Source organism: Salvia miltiorrhiza, chromosome 2, assembly GCF_028751815.1.
Source record: "Salvia miltiorrhiza cultivar Shanhuang (shh) chromosome 2, IMPLAD_Smil_shh, whole genome shotgun sequence".
In the NCBI taxonomy this organism is placed as follows: domain Eukaryota; kingdom Viridiplantae; phylum Streptophyta; class Magnoliopsida; order Lamiales; family Lamiaceae; genus Salvia; species Salvia miltiorrhiza.
The window spans coordinates 54,136,450-54,162,775 of record NC_080388.1 but is presented as its reverse complement, the minus strand read 5'-3'; the positions used below and the strand labels follow the sequence as shown (position 1 = coordinate 54,162,775).

Here is a 26,326-nt window from a genome sequence, read left to right as displayed (position 1 = left end):
AAATAAATAAAATTTTCAGATATTACATTTTACACGGAGAATGTACAGTTTTGCCTTTTAAAATTTGAACGCAATCGCTTCACCGTGTCATCACTTTCTTCAACCAATTTTCATTTCTTTCCCAAAATTTTCAAAACTTCAAACTTCCAAACCCTAAATCTCCACAATTCGCACATGAACATATAGATACAATTTACATACACGCTTGTTATTTCGCTCGATCTCCTCCCATTCTATTGGATCTGTGGTTATCGGTACTTCGATCCAGTGGTTTGGTGGAAATTCATCGTTTAATCGCATATCGGAAAGTTTGGAGACTGATTTGAATCCATGGAGGCTATCGAGGAATTGGCGCAGCTCTCGGAGTCGATGCGGCAGGCGTCGGCGATGCTCGCCGATGAAGATGTGGACGAGACGACGTCTTCGTCTTCTTCATCCAAGCGCTCGTCCACTTTCCTCAATGTCGTTGCTCTTGGAAACACTGTGAGTTAGCTCAATCAGAGGATTCTTTGAAGTTGGCAGTTGAATTGGTTTGTGATTGTTGTACGGTCTAGATCTTTGGGGTTGGCCATTTTGGGATCTGGGTTTTGATTTAATTAGTGGAAATTGCAGTTTATCTGATCTCAAGGTGAATCTTTGTATATGTAATTAAGCTGGTTGTTGCGAAATTCAGTTTGTAATGCACTGGATTAGGCAAGTGATGCAGATCATGTGATTAGTGGGCTTATTGTGTTAGCAAGTAGTATAGGCAAATGGGCGTAAGAAGGATATTTCGCATTGCTGCTGTGACTCACTTTTGCAGAAGGATGAAAAGCTGACTGCAAAACTAAATTAGTAGCTCGCCGGACTTAAATTGCCAAATCACAGCAAACTAAAAAACATTACTGCATTATCTTATAAGACAATTCTGCTTAGCATGTTAAATGTGTGCGGAAATACCAAGTTCGAAGATCTTTAATTAGGAGCCAACAGGTTGATCATAGATTGGTTCTTCCCCATATGGGCCAAAGAAAATATTTTGTTGTCTCTATATTAGGCCTTGCTCATATCCGAAGGGCCACTACTCCTTGGATTAAAGCTATAGTAACTAGGTCCTGGATTAATTGTTAGCAGTTCACCAGGGTTTTGCGCTTTAACAATATCTGTAAAGCATCATGTACATTGAAGTATTCTAGCTATTCTTGCATTCTCCAATTTGACTTACCATTTTGTGGTGATTCTGGTGAATGAAACATCTATATGTTTTACCATTCTTTGTATATTTGATAGAAATTTTATTCATATGGTACTTGTTTCTTCAGGGTGCGGGTAAGTCAGCTGTACTGAATAGTCTGATTGGGCATCCAGCATTGGTAAGTATGCTATTATAAATATTGTATTATGAGGTTGATCGGCTATATTCATGTGTAAAGTCATTTTTCTGAATGCTTCTGTTAAATTTTGCAGCCAACTGGCGAAGGTGGTGCAACCCGTGCTCCAATATGTGTTGACTTAACAAGGGACAGTTCGCTAAGCAGCAAATCAATTATGTTGCAGATTGATAGTAAATCTCAAGCAGTTTCTGCAAGTAAGGCCTCTAACTGAACATTACTCCTAAAGCAGATAATATTAATCAAAATAGGTTTTGTTCCTTGTTTTGTACTGAGACAAATTCTTGTCACTTGGTTTTATCACTGCATGAAGTCATTCTTCTTAATTTAATGTTTTGTCATAGGTGCACTTCGGCATTCATTACAAGACAGGTTGAGTAAAGCATCTGGCAAGAGCCGTGACGAAATATATTTGAAGCTGCGTACAAGTACAGGTGTGTCTGCTTTGGGAGTTGATTTATTTTAATTAGGCGACAAATGGCGTCGAAGATACCTGTTATCTAGAAACTTATGAGGGAAAAGAATTGGTCATGAAGTTAGATAGGATGTAATAATAATCATATTATCTGATAAAATCATCTTCACTGCTGCTGCACATGCTTTTACATTCTAAACTGTGTTCTCATCTAAAGATGAATCTGAGTATAGTTTTTTTATGGATACTTTGTGCTGATTGACTTAGATGACCAATATGTCATTTTTCTGAACATAATGAGTTTCCAAAACTATTTGTTTACTCTTTTTTATCTTCTATCAGGTGTTCTGGCTGTGCAGCTGATATAATTTTTTCATTTTATAAAAGTGCATTTAATAATATTATCTCATAAGCATGTTGGCATTTGCAATAAATGAGGTTAGCTATCTAATTTTTGTTCTTCATGTTTTGGCAGCTCCACCATTGAAATTGATTGATTTGCCTGGAGCAGATAAGGGAAATGTTGATGATTCATTGGTGAGTACCTTCTTAACAAGATTTGATTTCAATTGGATTGTACTGGTGACATATGCCTTGGACTTCAAGATAGAATTCAGTCTGAAGATGGACTGCAGTTACACGTTTCCAGAATAATTGATTATGTGCCCTACTTCAGTCTTGGTGAATTTTGTCCTTCTGACTCTGACTGAATGATACTAATGATTGTTAATCATGCTCTAGGGCCCAAAGTATTTTGATTTTTAGTTGTGATGGCCTTTCTCTTCATTTCAGAGTCTGTACGCTGAACGTAGTGATGCAATATTGCTGGTCGTAATACCTGCTGCCCAGGCTCCAGAAGTTGCATCAGCCAAAGCTATTAGAATTGCAAAGGAACTTGATGGAGAATGTAGGTTTGCTAGATCCATTTTTGTCTTGATTAATACATTTAAGAGAGGAAGAAAATAGAAACAGAATGTTTTCTGCCAATTGTGTCAAAATCTGTTTATGTATCTGAGTAACTTCCATTTACTTGTTAACTAGGTACAAGAACCGTTGGAGTGATTAGCAAAGTAGATCAAGCATCATCCGACCCAAAAATTCTTGCTGCAGTGCAGGCCCTTTTGCTAAATCAAGGGCCTAGAAGTACATCTGACATCCCCTGGGTTGCTTTAATTGGTCAGTCGGTTGCTATAGCATCTGCTCAATCAGGGAGCGTTGGAGCTGATAACTCTTTAGAAAATGCATGGCGAGCTGAGAGTGAAAGTTTGAAATCTATACTGACTGGAGCCCCTCAAAGCAAGCTTGGGAGGTTAGCATTGGTAGAGACCCTTGCTCAACAGATCCGAAATCGCATGAAAATAAGGCTGCCAAATCTTCTTTCAGGGTATGTTGTCTCGTTAAGCTGCTTCTCTTCTGGATCTCTCTGGATGCATTGATTCTTTATGTGCATCATATTCTAGAGTATCATTTTTCAGTTATGACTGTTTTAATAATTGATCTGTAAAAGGATATACTGGATGCATTGATTCTTTAAGTGCATCATATGCTAGAGTATGATGCACTATTTAACACCTATATTAAGTATTGATATTGATCGTGTGACTACCGCAGGCTCCAGGGAAAGTCCCAAGTAGTGCAGGATGAACTTTTCAGGCTTGGTGAACAGATGGTTCATAGTTCTGAAGGTACAAGAGCTTTAGCTCTAGAACTTTGCCGCGAATTTGAGGACAAGTTTCTCCAGCATATCACAACAGGAGAGGTGATGCTTTGAACTCGGGGAACAGAAATATGCAAATCTATATAAATATATCTAATATTTCCCTGTGGTGGAATGATGTCCTATGGAACTCTTCATTATTCGAACTTCTGGTCTATCTCTGTCTGTTCCTATCTTATCACTTTTCATCTTGATTGTCGTTGTCTTATGTATGGTTGTTTTAAAGTTGTGTATTCTTATTTGAGCTCTATATTGCCGGCATTATGTTGAGAATTTGGATTACCTTACCTGTCCAGGGTTCTGGCTGGAAAGTGGTTTCTAGTTTTGAAGGCAATTTCCCCAACAGGATCAAGCAACTACCTCTGGATAAACATTTTGACATTAATAATGTTAAAAGAGTACGTGTTTCAATTAGTTATGTCATTTTGGAGTATGTGAGTTTTGATGCCTTTTGTGTTTGATGCTTCAAAACTGAACCAGATTGTGCTCGAAGCGGATGGTTATCAACCGTATCTGATCTCTCCTGAGAAAGGGCTGAGGTCATTAATCAAAGGTGTTTTAGAGCTAGCAAAAGAATCTTCACGCCTCTGTGTTGAAGAGGTAAATGAATCTTGGCTCTTTTACCTATTTGTGTCTTTTGTGCTTGTAGTTGCATTCTATTAAACAATTTTCTTATTTCCTTTTGTAGGTACACCGAGTGCTTGTTGATATTGTCTCAGCTTCTGCAAATGCCACACCAGGCCTTGGAAGATATCCTCCTTTTAAGCGCGAGGTGGATGGAATGCTTTTATTTCATTTACTGATGACATTATGTCTTGTTCGTTTTGTTGGATCTTCATGTAGCATTCTTCCATTAAATTATGTAGGTTATTGCAATTGCCACAACTGCTTTGGAAGGATTCAAGAATGAAGCTAAAAACATGGTAGTTGCTCTTGTTGACATGGAACGTGCATATGTTCCACCTCAACATTTCATACGTCTAGTGCAGAGGCGGTGAGCACTGCAGCTGATTTAGTTCTACAGTTCCTGTATTTGAATATTTGTTCTTTTGCACTTACTCCCTTTGATGGTTTTTCCAGGATGGATAGACAGCGACGTGAAGAGGAGTTGAAAGGCCGATCTTCCAAAAAGGGTTCTGAGGCAGAGCAATCTATATTAAATAGGGTAAACATCTTTTGGAACTTGTGCTGCAAGTTGTATTCTTATTTAATGTATGTCAACAACCATATAATTGCATGCCATAACAATGTGATGGAAAATGGTTGATGCTATTTGCTCCTCTAATTGTCTTTTGCCTACTTTCAGGCGACTAGCCCACAAACTGGGGGCAGCTCAAAATCGACAAAGGATAGCAAATCTAGTCAGCAAGAAAAAGATAAAGACGCCCAAGAAGGATCTGGGCTGAAGATTGCAGGACCAGATGGAGAACTAACAGCAGGTTCTTGCAAAACAAGCTCATAGAAGTTGTAGTTCTGTTTGCATATGTTCATTTTGTCTCTAGGCTAGGTCCGTGATTGGTAGAAGGAATACTGATCAGATTTAGTATGGAGTACTAACATTTCTTACTGCAGGATTTTTGTTGAAGAGGAGTACGAAAACTAATGGTTGGAGCCGCAGATGGTTCGTCTTAAATGGAAAAACAGGAAAAGTAAGTTCCTTAACTTCCAACAACTACTGGTAGAAGCAAATGTCTTTTCAAACGTTTCATGAACTATACTTGGTAGTTGGTGTTTTTCTTTTCTAGTAACTAATACTCTTCTTGGCTATTTGAAAATCATAGCTTGACTCTACCTCTGTAGCTGTCTGTGAAAATACCTTAGTTTTTCATTCATCATATGTTCAGAATATTCATAATGTTACACCATGAAATCTTGATAATGATTGAATTCTACTCGTTATTATCCTGGTTGTACTAGTAAATAGTAATACGTAATCATGCATATTTTGGACTTTCTTTTAATATTTTATTTAAGAGTTAATATAATGATAGCGTCAAAACATGTTTTACTTGAAGTTTTTGCTTATCATGAGGAAATTAGTGAATTCTTATATGCTGTTCTGTTCTGTTGAATCTTTATCATTTGCTTGACCTCTGCAGCTTGGGTACACGAAGAAGCAGGAAGAGAGACATTTCCGTGGTGTCATTACATTGGAGGTACTTTATGGCTATATGATACAGATTTTACTGAGCCCTCTCATTTAATCCTGGAAAATGTTTGTATGCTAAAGATGTTGAAACTGGGACTTTTAAATAATATTACAAAGAATGAGTCATATGGGGGACATGTTAATACTTAACACTCAGAACTGAATTTCGTTGCTACATGTTCTGGAGCTATATGAACATATTTCAGTGTTTCTGTCTTAGAGCTCCATAACATCTGCTGGTGCATAAAAGTGTTAATTTGATTTTATATATCTGCAGAAATTACGTCTAACATTAACCAGTCATGTGATTTTGTTGTTGCGACTGTCAGGAATGCAATCTGGAAGAAATTGCAGAAGATGATGAAGCTCCTCCTCCTCCTCCAAAGAGTTCTAAAGATAAAAAAGCAAATGGTCCAGATTCGGGGAAAACACCCAGTCTAGTATTCAAGATCACTAGTAGGGTTCCATATAAGACTGTACTGAAAGGTATGACAAATATTGCTGCCTTCTCTTTCTGAAACTTATTGCAATTTTAATTTATAGACAACTAAGTAGAAGCTTCCCGATACCTGCAGCCCATAGTGCCGTTGTTTTGAAGGCTGAAAGTGCCTCTGACAAGACAGAATGGATAAATAAACTAAGAAATGTTATCAGTTCAAAAGGAGGTCAAGTGAAGGGTGAATCTGGTCCTCCATTGCGCCAAAGTCTTTCTGATGGTTCTCTTGTAAGTTCATGCACTTCCTAACGTTGCCAAATTTGTCTAACGTTTATGTTCTTAAAGTTGTTCTTACTGCTGTTTGAGCTGTTCGATTTATAAAGTTTTAAATATTTGTTTCATTTTAGTTACTTTCTTTTTGTTAAATTAGGACTTGCGTACATACATGCCTTACTTTTAAAATTTCATCTAGGATACCATGACTAGAAGACCCGTCGATCCAGAAGAAGAACTTCGATGGATGGCTCAGGAAGTGCGTGGTTATGTTGAAGCTGTTCTTAACAGTCTTGCAGCCAATGTACCAAAGGTCAGATTTATGATAGTAAAAAGATTCCTTTATACTCCTTCGTCCACGAAAATTGTAGTATTATTACTACTTTCGTCCGTCCACAAAAATTAGTCTTTCTTTTTTGGAAATCACCCCTTATATTTTGAACCTCATTCACACTCAATATTTACAAAATACCCAACCATTTAACACATCAATTTTGGTGTCTCTTTCTCCACTCAATTTTGGTGGGGCTCCTTCTACACTTTATACACATCTCTCAACTATTTTTCGTGGACACAGGGAGTACATGTTAAGAGAAACCACCTTTTCACTTTTGATGTATTTGATTACAGGCAGTTGTGCTTTGCCAAGTCGAAAAGGCGAAAGAAGATATGCTATTTAAGCTATACAGTTCTATCAGGTTAGTCTCCTTTCATGCATCCAATGGTGGGTGATACTTGAGAGCTTGTATTTCCGAGCCACGACAAATTCACATGGAAAAGTTTAGAGAATACCCACTAGGCCCCGCCTGGTTAAGCTAGCTCATTAACATCTATAGGAACATTCATCTCCTTGTTGAAAAGACTCGTGCGATTTATGCTTTTATTTTTGTGTTCATGACGTGACTCGTCTAATTTGGAATGATAGTGCTCAAAGCATGGCAAGAATAGAAGAGCTGCTCCAAGAGGACCAGAATGTCAAGCGGAGGAGAGAGCGTATCCAGAAACAGTCCTCTATTCTTTCCAAACTTACTAGACAACTCAGTATTCATGATAATCGGGCAGCCGCTGCATCCAGCTATTCAAATGGTGTTGGAGCAGGTGATCTATTTTACTATTATAAAAGTTTATATTCTTACAAAGTTTGATATAAAGCTATAACATCCTTATTTTAATTTCAAAGGATAGTTTAATAACATTTTATATATATATATATATATATATACAGGTTTTATTTATTTTGATATAACTATATTAGATGAGAGGATTAGGATCAAATTAAAATCTCATTTAACGTAAAAACTACAAACTGCTTGCACTTAACTTAACTGCAGTGAACCTATAAAGTAATTGCACAAACTCGTGGTCCTGGGTTCGAATCCTATGAGGAGCGCAATTTACTTTATAGATTAAGTCAATTACTTTATAGGTAAAGTGCAGAGATCCGTAGATTTTACGGAAAATCAGGCCTTTACTATAACCCAACTCTAAGATGAGAATCTTTTTGTATGCATGTAACGTTTCCTCTTTACGTTTAGTAGAAAGCCCAACCACTGCTGGTCCATCATCGGGAGACGACTGGAGATCTGCATTTGATGCTGCCGCCAACGGTCCAAACCTATCATATGGGGATTCTAGATCAAATGGTCACAGCCGCCGGAACAGTGATCCTTCTCAAAATGGCGATGCAAACCCTGGCGGCCGACGCACGCCTACCCGCCTGCCACCTGCTCCTCCATCATCGGGCTCTGGCTATAGATTCTAAGGTAGATGGAAATTTTGACAATCGATTCATGCAATTCTTGTCGGGTGTTTGATCAGTTTCTCGAGCTCCGATCGAGCTCTAAATCTTGTGATAGTAGTTACCCTTTTGAGGATCGATCGATATAGACATTTTTGTATATATAATATCTGCTTCTCGCAGTTGTGTTTGCAACTGCTGAAGTTAATGTGTATTGGTAGAACTCCTATGGAAATTCTTTTATCGTGAATGCTATATATGTAATCTCTAAATTTTTGGCAAGAATTGTAATATTTTTTTGACAGTCCTTTTATTTTGTCGTGAAAAATTTTCATAACCTTCTATGATTGTTATACTACTATTTCCATTTTTAGTTTTGAGGATATCATCAAGAATGGCATTTTCTTGTTACGTTTTGATGAAGTGAAATATGAGATATTATATGATAATGTAATTAAGATTTTATTCAAGTTGTTTAAGGATTGGACGACGAAAATCAAGAAGCCCTTTGACCTGTTCTCATATAAGACAAACATGTTAGGGGGTATGTAGAAAAATTGATATTGGGGGTTCGTTTTCCAAAATTGGAGTTTGAGATTTCAGAAGTAATTTTAAACTATCCTCAATAAATAATGATGATTTGATGGTTTTACAAAAAAAATAAAAAGAAAGTAAAAATATTGATTGGTCAGGACTCAAGTCCCTTCCTAGCTCCGAAGCCTCCAATCCAAGTGGCTCTGTTAATGCATGTCGTGTAATAGAGGTGAACAAGTGCGACATCTCTCATGTAAAGAGTGAGATTATGAATTCAATTTTTACCACCTCACCTCCAAAATGGTAAACAAAAAAGTTAAAAACATTTTGTTAGCTAAAAGTAACTAATATTAAATCAAGTAACGTGAAGAACCATCCAATCCTCTAATTACAACATACTACTATGCAACTACTTTCAAAACATCCAACAATATTTTAACACTAAACGACACCACCCTTCGAAGTCACTTGTTTGATTGGATATAACAACCCCAATGTCACCTAATGTCCCACCTAATTAACAGAAAATCATCAAATCGTCATATGTTGTCTTGTCCCAATCAACCTATACAACTCATTGCTTCAATTCCAAGATTAAATAAAGCTAAACCATATATGCACCTTATATAAAAAATCATAGCTTTCTTGCTTCCCTACCAATTTATCTACAAACTCTCACCTTCAAATCTCCCCTCCCCCCATATCCAATCTCATCATTCAAAACAAAACTTGATTTTCGATTTGATCAAGCATGAGGGAGAAAGCACACTACCATTTCAATCTCAAGACAATCTTGATATGTTTCTTCTTCCTTCTCTTCCTCTTCTTGATCCTCCGATCATCTTTCCCCTACTCCCAACACACCCCTCTGTCGACTACTCCGGCAGCCACCCACCCCGAGAATTCGCCACAGAGCTGCCGCCCCTCTCTCCCCAACTCACCACTAACATGCACCAAAATCCCACCTTCCCTAGCCCACGCATTAGTCCACTACGCAACCCTAAACATCACGCCACAACAAACTTTGAAGGAAATCTCCATCTCCCTCAAAGTCCTCGAAAAAAAATCTCCATGCAACTTCCTGGTGTTCGGATTGGGCCACGACAGCTTGATGTGGACGGCGCTCAACCACGGGGGGCGGACGGTTTTCCTAGAAGAGGACGTGGAGTGGATCGCACAAATCAAGGAGCGGGTCCCATCCCTCGAGGCGTACCACGTGGCGTACGACACGAAGGTGTCGCAGGCGGACGAGCTGCTGGAGGTGGCCACGAGGGAGGAGTGTAGGGTTGTGAGCGACCCGAGATCGTCCAAGTGCGAGCTGGCGCTGGCTAGTTTTCCAAGTGAGGTTTACGAGGTGGAGTGGGACGTGATCATGGTGGACGCGCCGACCGGGTACTTCGAGGGGGCGCCGGGGCGGATGAGCGCGATCTACACGGCGGGGTTGATGGCCAGGAATAGGGAGAGTGGTGAGAGTGATGTGTTTGTGCATGATGTGGATAGGGTTGTGGAGGATAGGTTTTCAAAGGCATTGTTGTGTGAGGGTTACTTGATTCAGCAACAAGGGAGGATTAGGCATTTCACTATCCCTACTCATAGGACTACTTTTGGTAGACCTTTTTGTCCATAGATTTATGCAACATTTTTTTCCCGCTAAATAATGATATCTTCATATATGAAAAACTACATCCTATATATTTTGTTTTTGTTTTTCGGGTGGGTGGGTGAGGGAGAATTTGAGGCTCGTATGATTAATGTACGAGATTTCTTGTTACTTTCTCCATATTATGTATCATCATAAGTCATAACATATAGTAGCATTTTTTGTTTTTTTTTGAGAAATTATATATATCCATCCTTAGTGTGTAGGTTATACTTTTTATTTGATTGTGATCATTATGTAGACAATGCTAGGATTCCTGACAAATGATGTCAATATAAAGCAAAGAGAAGAACGATTTATGGCTTATGCAGTTATATATGCTTTTATATTTGAGCTCATAGAGTATATTTCGTGTGCTGTTTAGATCATACTTTGTGTTTATGTGATCTTGTCTAATCGCTTTTCACTGAGTTCGTTATGCGATTCTGTATTCGGTTATTTTACTAAGTAACTGTTGAAATTATTGTGAGGGATTAGGTGATGAATGTGTTGAGTTCATACCTAGGGAGTGGGTTGTTGTCTTTCTTCCTATTGTTCATCGTTAGTGTCTAGTGAATATATAGCGATTTAGTAAGATCGAGTCTTATTGTGTAAATCCATCACCAAATTATTTAATATTATTAATCTATAAAAAAAATACTTCTCAAACCTAATTTCATTTGCTAGAAAAGGAAAATTGACCATAAAATTAGAGTTAAAGCAATTTAAGAAAAAGCCACTTCTTGAAATCTCTAGGGAGTTCTCTAACATTATCTAAAACCTCAAGGGCAGATTTCGCAAAATTTCTGAGAGAGCCCAGCACGGCGTCGTATCACCTTTATCCACTCTACGTTTTATCTTTTTCTTCCTCCAATTCTGGCCTGCACAAACACAAACAGAAAAGAAGGGGAAAAAAGTGCTCAAATTAATCTCAATTATGGCGAAAACGAAGAAAGAGCTTCTGTCATCAGCGCCATGGAGGGCGGGCCCACAAGAAGACGACAAATTCAAGGACGCAAAGATGAAGGTGACGTCACAGCCGGGTGCAACACCCACAATGCACGTCCCCGGCAAGAAGAAGTTCGGCTCGAAAAACGATGCCGTTGGCGAGGACTCCCTCACTGAAATCGACCCCGAACTTCGCTACAGCTTCCAGCGCAATTTCCAGGTGAATTGAAATAAGCTACGCTCATCCATATTCATGAATTTTTGTGCGCTTGCAATCTGTGTTGTTTGGTGTGTTTTTTGGGGGTTAGTTTTTATTTATTTTTCTTTTCCTTTTTCCTGTTTGTCAGTGTGGAAATGATGGTTAACTGTTATCTTAGGAGAAAGAAAGGTACAACCTTTGATGCGTGAGGGACGACTAGTTTGTTAAATTTGAAGACTCCGAGCAATGCGCATGAGATGTTTGAGAAAATGCCCTTGAATGATGATTACTGATTAGTCCCTTCTTCTGTATCACATCTTTTGTGGTTCTAAAATGTTATCTAGTTTTTGATGATAAAGTGTTGCGGAGATGTTTGATATTGAAAATGTTCTTAATTGATGATGATAAGGTGTCATTTACTTTAGATTTTGAAGGAGTGAAAGATCAATCGATTCTATAATGGTATTTATTGATCAGAAAATGTTATCTAGTTTTTGATGATACTGTGTTGCAGAGATGTTTGATCTGATAATGCTCTAGATTGATGATGATAAGGTCTCATTTGCTTTAGTTTTTGGGGGAGTGAAAGATCAGTCGATTATGCTCTTGGATATGCTTGAGAACCGCTAATAAGTTGAATCCAGTTCTAAAACAACGAAATTGAGTTCACAAAATGTCAAAACAAAGTGTCTTGAATTCAAAGAAGCTCTAGATTGATGATTATAAGGTCTCATTTACTGTGTTGTGATTGGCCTGGTGAAAATCAGTGATTAAAAGAAGCTCTCTCGTGTTTCTGCAGTTCCTTCAAAACGTCTTCAGCATTGATACAGTTGTCAAGCCCCTTCCTCCAACAATGGCATACAATGTCTCGCGCAATTTGTCCTTCTTCACAAGGATCTTCACACAGTTCTTCGGTGAGTTTGAGTCTCCTTCAAACTATCGTCACGCCATTCATTTTATGCATCTATCTCAAATAAAGTTTTATGTTTAGAGAGTTTTTTTTTGGCTCAGCTTACTTTGGAGAGAAGCTCCAACAACTTATAAGATATAATGTCTCAAGAGCTTATGAGTTGTAAAGTGTTTGGACAAGCTAGAGAGAGAGTTGTGAGTTAGAGAGAGAAAATCCTAGTTAGAGAGAGAAATTGAAGAGAGACGAAATTAGAAGGGTATATGATGGAAAATACAGAGACTATTTTGTGGGGAACTTTTAAGTTGTTGGAGCTTATTTCCATATGGCTTTACGCTGTTTAGGAGCTTATTTTTACCAATTCCAGGAGCTTATAAACTCCTAAACAACTTATAAGCTGTGTTAAGTATGCTCAGCCAAACTCATAACTTTGTGTGATTTGCTTACAGATCCCGAAGGTATAGCAGATGCACAGAAATCACTTGGATTAGGTCAGGAAGAGAAAGCTCGTAAAGTTCGTTAAAACAATGATATGTTTTTTGGTAGAACACTGAAAATCTTGGTCATAGAAAGAGCTCTTGTTTTCCTGTATTCAGCTGAATTATACAACTATTGCAATTTGAAGGAGCTTTTTGTATTTCCATTGATTGTGATTGTCATGAATGGTGAACTTGCTGCCTTTTCGTAGGCTCGAATAATCGCTTATTTTCAATATATCCTAACCCATCGATTTTGACCAATCAATACCCCAACTATAGAAAAATCAATGCTAATTTCTCCGGCACCAGAAACCTGAATAGGATTGATGCTATGCGAAATTGACGTGAAAAAAGAAAATTTTGTTTTAGAGTTGATTATTAAGCAAATTATTCTGTACATGAAAGTTGATTATAATGGTTGCAAACTCGATATGAAAACATGTGTAACTTCCTTTAAAAATTTCTTTATTTACTTATGCAATTTATAGTTTGTGTATTAAATGGTGAGAGAATTGGACGGAAAAAAACGCTATACATTTATCACCTAGTACCTCGTACAAACTCAATCTTACTCCTATATATGTAATATAATGGAACAACATTGATTGATGATATCAATAACAATAACAATTACAAGTAAACTGAACATAGAATTGACGGAATCTCTATTGTGGTGAACCTCCACGCCAGTAGCCATAACTGCTCATTCCACATTCCGAAAGAAATTTCTCGTACTCACCTTCAAGTTTGTTATAACCATGCGAAGCATCTTCGAGGTGAAACTGCTCCTTGTCGTCTGGCAACGGCTGCAACTGCAACTGCGTTTTGAACGAAAAAGAGCCTAAGGTTACACGTTCAATTCTTCTACTCAGCCAAGTTTTTTAAGATACACGATACTAAGCTCGCAGAAGCAAAGAAGAGATGTAAGAGAAAGGTACAAAGAATTCACAGATGAGAGAGAGAGAAGGAGAGATGTTTGTAGTTACATCAGAATCTGGTGCAGATTCAGCATCCAGCGAGTCTGGATCTCTCAACTCACTAAGAGCTGTTCTCCATCGCGCACAGTTAGACGATTTATCTGCAGATTTCTGTCTCGAATTTTTGGCGAGTATGATCCGAAACGCGCCCATTATGCATACGATGCAAAGGGCTACCACAGCAACCAGAATGGGAAATGAGCCGGCGGCCTTAGCCTGATCATAAATATAAAGGTAAATACTCCCTCCGTCCACGAAATAAGTACCCATATTTCCTTTTTGGTCCGTCCACCAAATGAGTACCCATTTCCTTTTTTGGTAAGTGTACCCCACACATCTCACTCACAATAAAAGTGGGTCCCTTATTCCACTTACACACACTTAATTAATTTCTTAAAACCCGTGCCACCCCCAAATGAGTACTCATTTCGTGGACGGAGGGAGTATCATTTTCTAGGCCAAAATATGCAAGTTTTTTAGACATACTTTCAGTAATGATAAAATTCTGGTAATAAGGATAAAATACTCAATTATATATCTTATCAATCATGAAAAGTAAACGCCTCCTAAGTATAAATTCCAAGGAAAATGCTTAGGTAAAGAGAGAAAAATGGCAACGGGAAACACTTACAATGGAAAATTGATGGAATGGCATGGTGGAGGAGATCTGAGTCTTCCATTGTCTGATATGAAATCCTAACCTAGCAGATCCATTTGGCAATAGATGTCCCTCGAAGTCGCACTGATACGGAAGATCGAACATAAGAAAGATTGAACTGAAGAGAGATGGAAACAAGTACATTCAAATGCTGCATAGATAGCTCATACATTTGGTTCAAGACATCCATTTTTCTATCTGATAGCATAGAACTAAGCTGCTAAATTGACAACATCTACGAGCCATGGGCTCTCAAATTCGCCATTCTAAAATTGCATTTCTTTTCCAATGTTTATCACAACAAGCAAGCATTGATTCACATAACAGCCACAAAAGATCATGACACCAAACCACACAATGAAGGGGCAAGATTCTTGAGAATCTAGAGTTGTGCTAGGTGATGTTTCAAAGGTCGTAAGGAAGATAAGAAATCAAGAAATTGTTGAAATTCGATAAGAAATACTCCCTCCGTCCACGAAAAATGGGGCACTTTCCCTTTTAGTACATGGGCCCACCACTTTTCCTTATATTTTATTCTTACAAACACCCTTTAATTCAATCTCAACCACTCATTTCAAATAATGGTGGGACCCTTTCTCCACTAATCACCAATTTTATTAAAACCTGTGCCCAAGGAATGTGCCCCATTTTTGGTGGACGGAGGGAGTAGTATATGAACTAAGCTGCTAAAGTGATAGCATCCATAAGCTACAACCTCTCAAATTAGGCATTCTAAAGTTGCAGTTTGCAAAGTTTATCACAGCAAGAGCAATGTTGAATTCACATAAGATCCACAAAAAGTGATGAAGCCAAAAACACACAACAAGGGCTGGGCAAGACTCCTGAGAATCTAGATTCTAGAGTCGCGCTAGGCAATGTTCTTACATGATGAGGAAGATAAGCAATCAAGAAACTGTTGAGATTCAATAAGAATAAAGTGATGACATCCACAGGCTAATGGATTTGAAATTCAGCATTCTAAAATTGCATTTCTTTTCAAGGACTTATCACAGCAAGCATAGTTCTGAGCAATATTGTTTTTACATAACAACCACAAAAAAGCTATGAAGCTGAACCACACAACAAGGGGCAAGATTCTAGAGAATTTAGATTTGTGCTAGGTAATGTTCTCCTGTCATAAGGAAGATAAGACATCAAGAAACTGATAAGAATAGTATAGGAACTAAGCTGCTAAAGTTATAACATCCACAAGCTACAGGCTTCTCAAATTGGGCGTTTTTTGAAATCGCGTTTCTTCTCTAAATTTCATCACAGCAAGCATTTTTTCCGGCCAAGATTTTACTCACATAACATATGAAGCCATATCATATAATACAGACTCACGCAAAAGGCAATGTTCTTAGGTCACGAGGCAGATAATTGTTTGAGAAAACATGGAAATCGAGCAAATGAACAACAATGAGAACAGAAATAGCTCACCAATTGAGCACATCCAGCAACAGCAGAAGGGATTTGGAGACGTTGGCCTTCGAAAACGATGTTGACATCAGCAATCTCCTTGTTCGAATCAGCAATTTCAAGAACTGGCACCCCATACAGTTTTGAAATTGAAGTCAGAGTTTCACCTCTACCATGTTAAAAACCCCAAGTAAATATTAGGCATAATCCGAAAACCTTAAACAACATTCAAATGCAGCTCTAATGTTAAAAGAAAAAGGAAAAAAGCTCTTAACAAAAGCTAAAATCTTGTTCAAATACAGCTCCAATGTTCAAACACAATACAGCATCCTAAAAAAATAGGCATATAAAAAAAAACCTTAAAGAAAGCTAAAGTCTTGTCCAAATGCAGGCATAATCAGAAACCTAAAAGAAAGCTAAAATCTTTATATAACGCAGCTCATATTAAAGAGCTAAAAAATCCCCAAATGCAGCTTCCAAATGTCAAACACAAAATACAATAATTTCAAACAAAACTTCAAAAATGATTCTAGAAAATTTTACTCTTTAACTACATGAACCAAGTTTTTCTTGCTCGCGAAACGGCCCTTCCCAGCAATCCTCTGAATATCAAGTTTCCATCTCTGTACCAGGAAGCCCACAAACAAATTAGCTCAGATTTTTACACAAAAAAAATAAATTTCAATCCCAATTAAGTTCCATAGAAAGCCCATGAATTTCCAAGAGGAGAAAGACCCAATATTTTTGCACTAAAATTTCAAGGAACCATACAATCAAACATGCAAAAAAGAAAAATTACGTCGAGAGAGATAACCACCTGAGAAAGTAGAGCAAAATGCTTGGGAAAAAAAGAAGATGGATTGAAGATGGGTGTGGGAAGAGAAGATTGGCTAAGCTTCAGTTCCATTGAACATTATTTATTTCTGTTTTAGTTTTGTCTGATCACAATCATAACACACAGAGACTGTTTGTTAACTAGGTGTTGTTTGAAAAAAACCAAAACAACTATTTGTCGTTATAAAGCTTTGAGGTGAAAGTGACCCAATTATTTGGGCCTATCTTAATAGGTTGCGGGCTTTAAGCCCAATAAAGTATATTTTTAATGAATTTTCCCTTAAAAAGCCCGCACTCTGCCGGTTAGATTGAACAAACAGGTCACGGTTTTTTTCACGCGGATTTAAAAAAATATAAAATAAAATAAAATAAAAAAAGTTGCCCAATATTTTTTCAATAATTCTACTCAACTTTTAGGTGTTAAAAATTTGTTTGAAAATAGATTTCGTAATTTGGATGTAAATTGGTAAGAGTCTATTGTAGCTTTGTCTTTTGTAGACCAAGAATCTTAGTTTACCCCATAATTTATTGTTAAGATTGTAACGGAAAATTAAGAAGATCATGGATCTCAGTTAATTCATTCTAAAATTATATGTTTTGATGTTGAAAAAAGATATAATCATATCTCTGGATCCTTGATATCTTGTATGAAGTGTGATTATTGTTTCTCAATATCAATATCTGCTTTCAATAGCGGCATTAAGATGGTGACAGAATGGGGATGTTGTAAATGCAAACAAAAAAAAATAAATAAATAAAATAAAGGAAATTGCTGCTGAACCGTTTTAAAATTGTATGAAAATTACATATTTGGCTAAATATTTTATTATTTCCGACTATTAAACTAATATCTACTATTTACAAAGAACTCGCGAAGTGCATTTGCTTTTATTTTTGGCAACATCAACGCAACGAATTTTAGTGGGCATTTTACTTGCTGGAAATTGCCCCAAAACTATCTCAAAGCAGCTTCTATATCCATTCTTGCATGCACCTGTTCTTGGAATATCTGGAGCTCGACAATATCTCATTTTCCCTTCAAAAAATAAAAATAAAAATAAAAATAATAATCACAATTAGCACATAAAAAAGAAAATGGAGATAACTTATATTTATGGAACACAAAAGGTATAAAATAACCTAACATTCAATTAGAGCTGTCAAACATAAATTGGCTCAATTTGAGGCTCATACTTTTAAAATCCCAAGAACTTTGGATTGGCCCAAAACTTCTTTTAGTAAACTTTACCCATAATATTTTTCGAAAATTTTCAACTTTAAGTCCCCGCAGCGGTGCAAACTCCTGTCAACGAATCTAGTTGAGACCTCAAATTGGTGAAATGCCAACTCTCTAATCATGAAGTCTGAATATACCCATACACATCTATGGGGTAGTGACAACGGGTACACAAACAAAAAATGTAACATGCATGACTATTTTTTATAAATTTTTACTAATTTAGATATATGAAGTAACTGAACAAAAAAATTTACCCATAGAAGGGACGAAGAGAGGCAGCAGAACTGCAAGACAAAGTATCATAGCAGAATTTTTCATCTTTCTCCAAAGAAAACAAAAGCAAAACTTCTTTTCCTTAAAATATTTCAGATATTCGAAATATCAAGTTTGGGAGAGATGGAGGCTTGTGAACAGAAGAGTGGTTTATATAGGTCTCCAGACAACCAAGAAATGACAATTGATGCAGAGTCCAAGTATTTGCAATTAATTAGATTAATTCTATTTGATCATATATAGTAGAATATTAATTGTAGTTACCAAACAAATTGAATGAAAGAGGAACCTTGATATAGTGCATAATTGTCCCAGTGTTACTATTAGAATTATCTCGTACGACTAATATGGAGATATATTCTTCCTTTGAATCAACATCTTATAGCTAGATCGAGATCATCGTATTAAATTTCCCTAGCACGATTTATGTCTCTTGTATATGGTCTGCTGCAAGTACTTGCAGACCCAAGAGGAGCCAGGGGGGGGGGGGGGGGGGCTTAAGCCCCCACCCAACAAAAGATTTTTTTTTATTATATAAAATGGTCAAATTATAGTTAGTTTGTGTGAATTATTGTATGTACAATTAATAGTCCCACACCACTAAATCAAATTACAAGAAGATTACTTTTTAAAAATCTCAATAGTCATCTTGAGCGCCCAAAGAGCTGGACTCATAGTTTCCCTAATTGGCTTAGGGATGTTGTACGGACCGATATTGAGTAATAAAATTACACGTTTTCCATCTAAAAAAAATCTCAAATTTAAAATTTAAAGAAAATAGCCCCCATGAAAGTTTTTTTTTACATCCACCACTGAATACATACAGACTATTGCACAAAAAATAAATTTAATCAATGCGCATCTCAAATAGAGATTGCAACTTATTCTCATAATTAATATTTTCTCCATTCACCAAAAATTTGTCATATTGTGAAAGACACGAATTTTAATAAAATATGAGTGAAATTATTAGTGAAATAAGGGTTTCACTTTAAATATGAGTGGAATTGTATGAATTCTACTATTATAAATGAAAGTGATAATTAATTTTTGATGAACGAACTAAAAAGAAAATTGTAGCAGTTTTTTGTGGAAAGAGTAAGTATATGAAAAATGACACTACACAACACGACAACACTACCATATATGAAATGTCATTCTAGACATATGATCCAACGTCTAGCATTTCATGATTCACGGATAAATGAGAGTGATCAAACTGTAACTCCACTCACTTTTACCAACAAACACAATGCTCACGAGATTTGAGCTCTCATCACCGCTGATTCTAGCACAGAAAGAATTAATAAAAACACAACCTAATTTACATTCACGAACTACACCTAAAAAGAGAATTTTCGCACACATTTTTCCATCACGGATTCCAACTTCTCTCGAACCCAACATGCCAAGAATCTCAATATAAATAAACACAAAAAAAATCACTAAGAATACAACCAAAACCTCAAATCTTACATTGCAAATGGCTATTCACCAACAATATTATTTGTGGGCTATGCTTCTTTCCTTGTATTTAGCAGCTGCCGAGGCTTGCAACAACAATGGCTGCTCACAAGTACCAGGTTTCTTCATATTTGGAGATTCCTTAGTTGACAATGGCAATAACAATGACATGTTGACTCTTGCTAGGGCTGACTACAGCCCTTACGGCGTTGATTTTCCCAACGGTGCCACGGGGCGTTTCACCAACGGCCGTACCTTTGTCGACGTGTTAGGTACGTGCATCACCAACTTTGACCCGACTTTGCTGTTTGATGATATTCAAAGTTTTTTATTTATTTATTTTGCAGCTCAGTTGTTAGGGTTTCCTAACTACATTCCTCCCTATGCTGAGGCTCGTGGTCGAGCCCTGCTGCAGGGAGCCAATTACGCTTCGGGGGCCTCTGGAATACGAGATGAAACAGGAAATAATTTGGTATGTTTATATGCATACAAGTAAGGGTGAGCCCTAACCTAATTGAATTGTAACAAAAAAATATATACTCCCTCCGTCCCATTCCAATAGGCTCATTTTCTTTTTTGGGATGTCCCATTCTAATAGGCTCATTTTCCTTTTTGAGTAAAAAAAATGTATTTAATTGGTGTGGACCACACCACTTTCCTACCAAAAAGTAAGTTTTCTTAATCTCTGTGCCCAAAAAAAGTGAGCTTATTGGAGTGAGACGGAAGGAGTACTAAATTGATAGGTTTCGATGATCGCTTCGGTTAAGAAAAATTTACTTGATTCTTATACTATTGAAATTGTGGGATTGAAGAAATTTTATTTTTGAAGATAATATTTAATCATTTAAAGTAAACGTCTCCTAATTAAGTAACATGGATCCTACCACAGGGCGACCACGCGTCGATGAACCAACAAGTGATGAGCTTCGCGAAGACAGTGCAGCAGCTAAGGAGATATTTCAACAATGCCAACAGCCTCTGCGATTACCTAAGCAAATGCATCTTCTACGCCGGCTTAGGCAGCAACGACTATCTCAACAACTACTTCATGCGCGATTACTACTCAACCGCCGACGAATACACCCCCTCAGCCTTCGCAGCTTCCCTCCTTCACGATTACACCAACCAACTCACGGTTCGATGCAACCCTTTTTTCCCCTTCCAAATTCTCGTTGCTCAAAACTGCAACTAGCGACAGATTAGATTTAAAGCTAATTAATGACGGAGATTTTTATTAATAATCTTTTGCTATTTTTTATTTTTTTAAGGGGAAAATCTATTGCTAATTTTAAAAAGGTATAAATTGTAACGACGGATAATTTCATCGTTAAATCTAATAATGGAATATTTTGCCGTTGAATAGATTGACACAAAGTGGATTTAATTTCCAACGCCAATTTTTCGTCATCAAATCTTTTAGGGTTAAATTTATAGCATTGCATCTATTCCTCAAACATCTTTCTCTCTTTTTATTTTTGGACCATTCCAAAACATCTTCCTAATATACTTTTAAAAATAATTGCATTCACTATTACTCTTTTTGTGGAACTCATCTTCCACTTATCAAATACACAACTAATTTTTATTAAAATTCGTGTCACCATTTCTTAGGAAGATGCTTGGGGATGAAGGGAGTATATTTAATTTGACTTTTACCATATTTTATAAGTTAGTAAATAAATAACTGAAATTTAAGCCCATATTTTGTTTCCCCTATAGTGTGATGATCATTACTTGTTGCGTTTGTAGGAGCTGTACAATTTGGGGGCGAGGAAGGTGGTGGTGGCCGGAGTAGGGCCGATAGGCTGCATACCCTATCAGCTAGCGCGGTTCGATGGAAAGGGCAGCAGATGCAACGACGAGATCAACTCCGCCATCTCCCTCTTCAACGCCGGCCTCAGAAGGGCCGTGGACGCCTTCAACAGAGGCCGCCTGCCCGGCGCCAGATTCGTCTACCTCGACTCCTTCCAGAGCAGCCAAGATTTGGTCGAAAATGCAACATCATATGGTAGTAGATTCTGTTTCTTCCATTTATACTTTTTGATGGATATTTATCTCCTCTTGTGGTTTTTGGAACAGGATTCGAAGTGATTGACGAGGGATGTTGCGGCGTGGGGAGGAACAACGGGCAGATCACATGCCTTCCGCTTCAGATGCCGTGTGACGAGCGCTGGAAATACGTATTCTGGGACGCCTTTCATCCCACAGAAGCCGCCAACGTCATTCTCGCCAAAAGAGCATACGCTTCCAAGACCAGATCTCATGCATACCCTATAAACATACAGCACTTAGCCCTGCTCTAGCACAGCACCTCCTGCTTGCTTTCTCTTTGATTACAAATTTATCATAAAAAAACAAGAAATAATAAAAATGAAAAAATTATCATGTGAAAAGAGTGAAAATATATATATTTTTCATCATGTTCTATCAAAAGAAAGGCTCTCTTAGTGAACATGGGATAAGTGTTTTCCATCTCTTATGATAAATTTGCAATCAAAGGAAATTACCTTTAAATGCTTTAGTCTCTGTATTATGTAATTCTGTACTGTTAGGGTGATTGTATAAGCTGTAACGAGTTCATTTTCTTGCATTTGGTGCAAACTGTCTATATATTAAGCTGAAATTAATCAATCAAGCTGTTTAAGAATTTTGATACATAGTAACAACTCTGCTCTATTACAAGTTACAACAAAAAGAAGCAAAAGTTCAAAGACGAGCGAGTTGGTCGATATTGTAAGGATAAACAACATCAGTGCCCCCATTGAAGGCCTTGTTCCCAAACAAGATGTTGACGGCCTCTGTGGGGTGAAACGCATCCCAGAATACGTAGCGGTTCCTGTTGGGGCACGGCGTCTGCATCGGCAGGCAAGTTATCTGCCCTCTGTTCCGCCCAATGCCACAGCACCCGCGGTTCACCACACTGAAACCTGGACGCAAGATTCAACCAAACAAGATAAGTCTTGATCCAACATCCGTATCAAAAAAGGATGAGGAATTTTCACCGTATGATCTGGCGTTAGCGAGGAGATCTTGGAACATGTTGTGGACGTCAATGTAGGAGAAGTGGACGCCGGGGAGATTAGTAATGAGCTTGTTTATCATGGCCTTGGTGTTGGTGTTGAAGGGGACGATGAGCTGGTTCACTTCCTCGGAGCAAGCCCCGCTCCTGCTCTGGGCGAGGATGCTCGGGATGCACCCCATTAGGCCTAATCCGGCTATCACGAACTTCCTAGCTCCCAGGTTGTACAATCTCTGCAGTCCACAACTCATTCCAACATAGTATTACAAAAATGACTATCTATTTTCACATGTATATTTTTTGGCTTACGGTGAGCTGCTGTGTATACTGCTGAACTAAGAAATCTGCATACTGCTGGCCGTTGTACTGATTTTTGGTGTCGTAGTTGGGCATGAGGTAGTTGTTGAGGTAGTCGTTGCTGCCCATTCCGACAAAGAAGATGCAGCGAGCCAGCTCCTGCGCCATCTCCGCAGCCCCGAGGCGGCCCGTCAGCTGATCCAGAGTGTTCTCGAAGTTTTTGATCTGCTGGTTGAACGGAATTCGGCTCACCTGACATTCTCACATTTTTATTTCTAGTAAGCCGCCCGGGAACCAATTAATTGAGGCGATTATCTCGGGTTTTTTTAGCGACTCATGTCTCATTTTAAATCTACTTATATGATGGAACATCACTCGATATATAATCTAATCTAATTAACATTTTCTAAATAATGGTGCCAAAAAAAAACAGACATTTCTAATGGAATGAATTAGTATATAATTATTTAGAAGATTAATATAAATCCCAACAAACTGTGAAACTTTTCACTAATATAGATAAATAGGGTTAATAGTGTTTTATGTCCCGAACTTTCAGCGTTTTTCATAAAATGTCTTGAACTTTCATTTTTTCCTAAAAAATCCCGAACTTTTAATTTTTTTCCATAAAATGTCCCGCTATACAAAATTCGATGACGGAAAGATGACAAAAAACCCTGAACCTTCAGCGTTTTCCAACAATGGTGGTTCCTAATATGATTTTCCAACAATGATGGTTCCCAAAATATTTCTTTCGGCGAGATAATTCATCTTTTTGTCAACGAATTTTGTATTGCGGGACATTTTGTAGAAAAAACTGAAAGTTCGGGATTTTTTAGGGAAAAATGAAAGTTCGGGATATTTTGTGGAATACGCTGAAAGTTCGGGACATAAAACACTATTAACCCTAATAAATACTTATACTATCGCCCTTAAATTAATAGTAATATAAAAAAAATAAAAAAGGTAAACTCTTATTTCCTAATAACTAGACTCTTTTATCATAGTACGTAACAAATTAAATATACTAAATTAATGTGTGTAATTAGAAATTTACTTTTTATACTCTTTTTAACCTAAATTTTTTGAATGCATGACTCAGCTGGGACTCATATTCTATTAATCCGGAAGCATTCTATCACACTATCCAACAACAAAAGGTCTAAAGAAAACAAGTTTATTTTCATGACAGAAAAAAAAAAAACTCACAAAATTTCTGCCTGTGATGTCAAGAATTCCAGCAGCAGCAGACGCATAATTAACTCCAAATCTCATTTGATTGCCGGAAGCCTCAGAGTAAGGAGGGATCAACGGAAGTCCAAGCAACTCAGCTGCACATACAATCCAGTGATGCACCATCATATACATATGGCAAAAGGGTACAGATATTCAAAAAAAAAAAAAAAAAAAAAAAAAAAACGAAGCTGAAATTAACTAGTCGGACCGAGTAGATAATAAGCATTTTCTTTGTTATTTCATTAGGTCTATCGAATAAGTATCCAAAAAAAGTTTTTAAGGCTCTAATTGAGACAATCGGGCACGTAGCAATGGTTCTTATTATTCCTTTATAAGTTTGTTAAAAAAGCTTAATGTGACGAACAGGCATATGCATATTTTATTTATTTATTTTATTATTTATTTATGTTTATTAATTAAAATAAAGTCTCGTAGATAGGGGTGAGCAAAATATCCGAAATCCGAATATCCGATCCGAACCAAACCGAAATTTAAAATTTGGTTCGGATTGAATTTTAAGCAAATTTCGGATTTTCGGATCGGATCGGATTGACACTTTAAAAATTCGAAAAAATCCGAAATCCGAATTATATTTAAAATATAATTAATATTATAATATTATAAATAAATATATATAATTATTAATTTTTAAATAGTTAAATATTTCTAAATTCTAACCCTATACTCCCATTTTCGTTGATTATAATTAATGGCTTGTTAATTATGACCTTAATTTGATTGTAATTATCTAATATGTTAGGTTAACATATATTTCGGATTTTTCGGTTTTCGGATTTTTTTTAACATTTCGATTTTTTTTTCACATTTCAGATTTTTCGGTTCAGATCGGATTTTATCCGAAATTTTTTGGATTTTCGGATAATACGGTTCAGATCGAATTGAATTTTAGGGAAATTTCGAATTTTCTGATCGAATCGGATTAAGGAAAAATCCGATCCGAAATCCAAATGCTCACCCCTAGTAGATAAGTTTAATTATAAAGATTTAATTGAGACAATCAGACACATACTAATTGGAGCATTTTAAAATTTCGTTACGTTTTACAAATAAAGTCTAATAAAAAGTTTAAAGGTGTAATTGATGAGACAATATAATTAATGAGTGACGTATGTACTCATTTATAATTTGTTTGTTAGTATTTTAGAATTTGATCAAAAAAAGTTTGGTAAAAAAGTTAGTTACCGATGGTGTCGACCATGGTGTAGCCGTTGGAGAATCTTCCGGTGGGCCCGCCGTTGAAATCGATCCCATAAGGTAAGTAGTTGGCCTTAGCAAGTGAAGGCAAATTATTGTTGTTGCCATTGTCGATCAAAGAGTCACCAAATATGAACATGGCCGGCACCAATGCTCTTCTTCTTCCTCCATTTGCACCTTGGGCCCAACATAAACCTGCATTTTGTTCACCACTCAGCCAGATGACTGTGTGATGTGTGTGTAAAGTTAACTAATTACTAATTACCTGCATTGTTGGCGAAGAGCCACAAGAAGAGCACGAGCAGCCTGCAGAAGTTGAAGAAACTATGAGCCATTGCTCTCTCTCTCTCTCTAGGTGATGAGTGTGTGTGGTGTGTGAGAGATGGTGGAGGGGTTTATGGGAGGGTGGCAGAGGGTTTAATAGGCGGAGGAAGGCGGTGGTTGGAGGAGGAGTAAATATGCTCACCTGTATAGTGTATGTTGCACTAAATATGCATGAAATATTTTAATCTTTTTCTTTGCTGCTTGCTTATGTGCATTTTCTTATTTTTTATTTTTTCTTTCAGATCCATGATTTTTGGAACTAATTTATTTTGGGGAAAATTCCACATTTTCTTATAGGGATTGGTTTAGATTCGAACTCAGTTTTATCGCAAATTCTCCTGCGCGGTCAACCGTATACAATGCGAACGGTTTGAAAGTTTACATTTCTTCACAATAATGTTTACTTTTATTTATAAGAACTTTTAATTTTAGTTATTTTCACTCATTAATTCTTTTATTCTTAACTATTTGGCCGAATAATCATTGTCGTAATAAAAAGTAATTATTGTTACAATGAAATGTATACATTTATCGTGAATAAATGTAATAATTTAGAAATATTACGT

The 26,326-nt window shown here is 37.0% G+C and overlaps 6 protein-coding genes across 10 annotated transcripts; 4 read left to right on the top strand and 2 right to left on the bottom strand.

Annotated features, from left to right (window-relative positions):
- The first annotated feature begins 38 nt into the window (after positions 1 to 38).
- Positions 39 to 8,402, top strand: LOC131010269 (dynamin-2A-like). 2 transcript variants are annotated; one of them, XM_057937721.1, is made up of 22 exons: positions 39 to 483; positions 1,302 to 1,352; positions 1,447 to 1,567; positions 1,715 to 1,804; positions 2,261 to 2,322; positions 2,578 to 2,692; positions 2,827 to 3,169; positions 3,397 to 3,544; positions 3,799 to 3,900; positions 3,983 to 4,102; positions 4,191 to 4,274; positions 4,369 to 4,496; positions 4,583 to 4,667; positions 4,809 to 4,941; positions 5,075 to 5,151; positions 5,602 to 5,658; positions 5,981 to 6,137; positions 6,227 to 6,375; positions 6,560 to 6,673; positions 6,991 to 7,058; positions 7,286 to 7,458; positions 7,899 to 8,402. In XM_057937721.1, exons 1-22 carry the CDS (start codon positions 331 to 333, stop codon positions 8,120 to 8,122), a joined length of 2,754 nt encoding a protein of 917 aa, XP_057793704.1. In that variant the 5' UTR covers positions 39 to 330; the 3' UTR covers positions 8,123 to 8,402. The 2 variants fall into 2 exon arrangements, with proteins under 2 accessions (XP_057793704.1, XP_057793703.1); XM_057937720.1 differs by having other exon boundaries at positions 41 to 483; positions 7,896 to 8,402.
- Positions 8,403 to 9,205: 803 nt separating this feature from the next.
- On the top strand, positions 9,206 to 10,471 carry LOC131010267 (glucuronoxylan 4-O-methyltransferase 3). The gene has a single exon (XM_057937717.1). It carries the CDS (start codon positions 9,384 to 9,386, stop codon positions 10,257 to 10,259), a length of 876 nt encoding a protein of 291 aa, XP_057793700.1. The 5' UTR covers positions 9,206 to 9,383; the 3' UTR covers positions 10,260 to 10,471.
- Positions 10,472 to 10,993: 522 nt separating this feature from the next.
- On the top strand, positions 10,994 to 13,023 carry LOC131010268 (uncharacterized). 2 transcript variants are annotated; one of them, XM_057937719.1, is made up of 3 exons: positions 10,994 to 11,439; positions 12,218 to 12,332; positions 12,775 to 13,023. In XM_057937719.1, the coding sequence occupies exons 1-3, from the start codon at positions 11,209 to 11,211 to the stop codon at positions 12,846 to 12,848; spliced, it is 420 nt and encodes a 139-aa protein (XP_057793702.1). In that variant the 5' UTR covers positions 10,994 to 11,208; the 3' UTR covers positions 12,849 to 13,023. The 2 variants fall into 2 exon arrangements, with proteins under 2 accessions (XP_057793702.1, XP_057793701.1); XM_057937718.1 differs by having other exon boundaries at positions 11,063 to 11,439; positions 12,218 to 13,023.
- A 293-nt stretch (positions 13,024 to 13,316) lies between these two features.
- Positions 13,317 to 16,851, bottom strand: LOC131010266 (uncharacterized). Of its 2 annotated transcripts, none has more exons than XM_057937716.1 (6): positions 16,676 to 16,851; positions 16,413 to 16,481; positions 15,880 to 15,983; positions 14,413 to 14,557; positions 13,791 to 13,997; positions 13,317 to 13,622 (listed from the first exon to the last, which is right to left on the bottom strand). In XM_057937716.1, the coding sequence occupies exons 1-6, from the start codon at positions 16,763 to 16,765 to the stop codon at positions 13,470 to 13,472; spliced, it is 768 nt and encodes a 255-aa protein (XP_057793699.1). In that variant the 5' UTR covers positions 16,766 to 16,851; the 3' UTR covers positions 13,317 to 13,469. The 2 variants fall into 2 exon arrangements, with proteins under 2 accessions (XP_057793699.1, XP_057793698.1); XM_057937715.1 differs by having other exon boundaries at positions 14,413 to 14,523; positions 15,880 to 16,027; positions 16,402 to 16,481; positions 16,676 to 16,849.
- A 2,733-nt stretch (positions 16,852 to 19,584) lies between these two features.
- Positions 19,585 to 22,332, top strand: LOC131010265 (GDSL esterase/lipase At1g33811). Of its 2 annotated transcripts, XM_057937713.1 has the most exons (5): positions 19,585 to 19,941; positions 20,017 to 20,141; positions 20,559 to 20,804; positions 21,419 to 21,677; positions 21,749 to 22,332. In XM_057937713.1, exons 1-5 carry the CDS (start codon positions 19,689 to 19,691, stop codon positions 21,970 to 21,972), a joined length of 1,107 nt encoding a protein of 368 aa, XP_057793696.1. In that variant the 5' UTR covers positions 19,585 to 19,688; the 3' UTR covers positions 21,973 to 22,332. The 2 variants fall into 2 exon arrangements, with proteins under 2 accessions (XP_057793696.1, XP_057793697.1); XM_057937714.1 differs by lacking the exon at positions 20,559 to 20,804.
- On the bottom strand, positions 22,261 to 25,859 carry LOC131010264 (GDSL esterase/lipase At1g71691). Its single transcript, XM_057937712.1, has 6 exons — positions 25,702 to 25,859; positions 25,425 to 25,631; positions 24,195 to 24,316; positions 22,998 to 23,237; positions 22,672 to 22,921; positions 22,261 to 22,596 (listed from the first exon to the last, which is right to left on the bottom strand). The coding sequence occupies exons 1-6, from the start codon at positions 25,769 to 25,771 to the stop codon at positions 22,376 to 22,378; spliced, it is 1,110 nt and encodes a 369-aa protein (XP_057793695.1). The 5' UTR covers positions 25,772 to 25,859; the 3' UTR covers positions 22,261 to 22,375.
- Positions 25,860 to 26,326: the final 467 nt, after the last annotated feature.

Bases quoted from the DNA above. Each gene is read 5' to 3' on its own strand.
- LOC131010269 (XM_057937720.1), top strand. From the start codon at position 331: ATGGAGGCTATCGAGGAATTGGCGCAGCTCTCGGAGTCGATGCGGCAG. The intron at 3,545-3,798 runs GTGATGCTTTGA...TTACCTGTCCAG, and splicing joins AGCATATCACAACAGGAGAG to GGTTCTGGCTGGAAAGTGGT. The intron at 4,103-4,190 runs GTAAATGAATCT...TTCCTTTTGTAG, and splicing joins CACGCCTCTGTGTTGAAGAG to GTACACCGAGTGCTTGTTGA.
- LOC131010267 (XM_057937717.1), top strand. From the start codon at position 9,384: ATGAGGGAGAAAGCACACTACCATTTCAATCTCAAGACAATCTTGATA.
- LOC131010268 (XM_057937718.1), top strand. From the start codon at position 11,209: ATGGCGAAAACGAAGAAAGAGCTTCTGTCATCAGCGCCATGGAGGGCG. The intron at 11,440-12,217 runs GTGAATTGAAAT...GTGTTTCTGCAG, and splicing joins GCTTCCAGCGCAATTTCCAG to TTCCTTCAAAACGTCTTCAG.
- LOC131010266 (XM_057937715.1), bottom strand. From the start codon at position 16,765: ATGGAACTGAAGCTTAGCCAATCTTCTCTTCCCACACCCATCTTCAAT. The intron at 13,998-14,412 runs GTAAGTGTTTCC...ATTTATGATCAG, and splicing joins CATTCCATCAATTTTCCATT to GCTAAGGCCGCCGGCTCATT. The intron at 13,623-13,790 runs GTAACTACAAAC...TTCAAAACGCAG, and splicing joins AATCTGCACCAGATTCTGAT to TTGCAGTTGCAGCCGTTGCC.
- LOC131010265 (XM_057937713.1), top strand. From the start codon at position 19,689: ATGGCTATTCACCAACAATATTATTTGTGGGCTATGCTTCTTTCCTTG. The intron at 19,942-20,016 runs GTACGTGCATCA...TTTATTTTGCAG, and splicing joins TACCTTTGTCGACGTGTTAG to CTCAGTTGTTAGGGTTTCCT. The intron at 21,678-21,748 runs GTAGTAGATTCT...TTTTTGGAACAG, and splicing joins CGAAAATGCAACATCATATG to GATTCGAAGTGATTGACGAG.
- LOC131010264 (XM_057937712.1), bottom strand. From the start codon at position 25,771: ATGGCTCATAGTTTCTTCAACTTCTGCAGGCTGCTCGTGCTCTTCTTG. The intron at 25,632-25,701 runs GTAATTAGTAAT...AACAAAATGCAG, and splicing joins GCTCTTCGCCAACAATGCAG to GTTTATGTTGGGCCCAAGGT. The intron at 23,238-24,194 runs GTGAGTTTTTTT...TGAGAATGTCAG, and splicing joins ACATCACAGGCAGAAATTTT to GTGAGCCGAATTCCGTTCAA.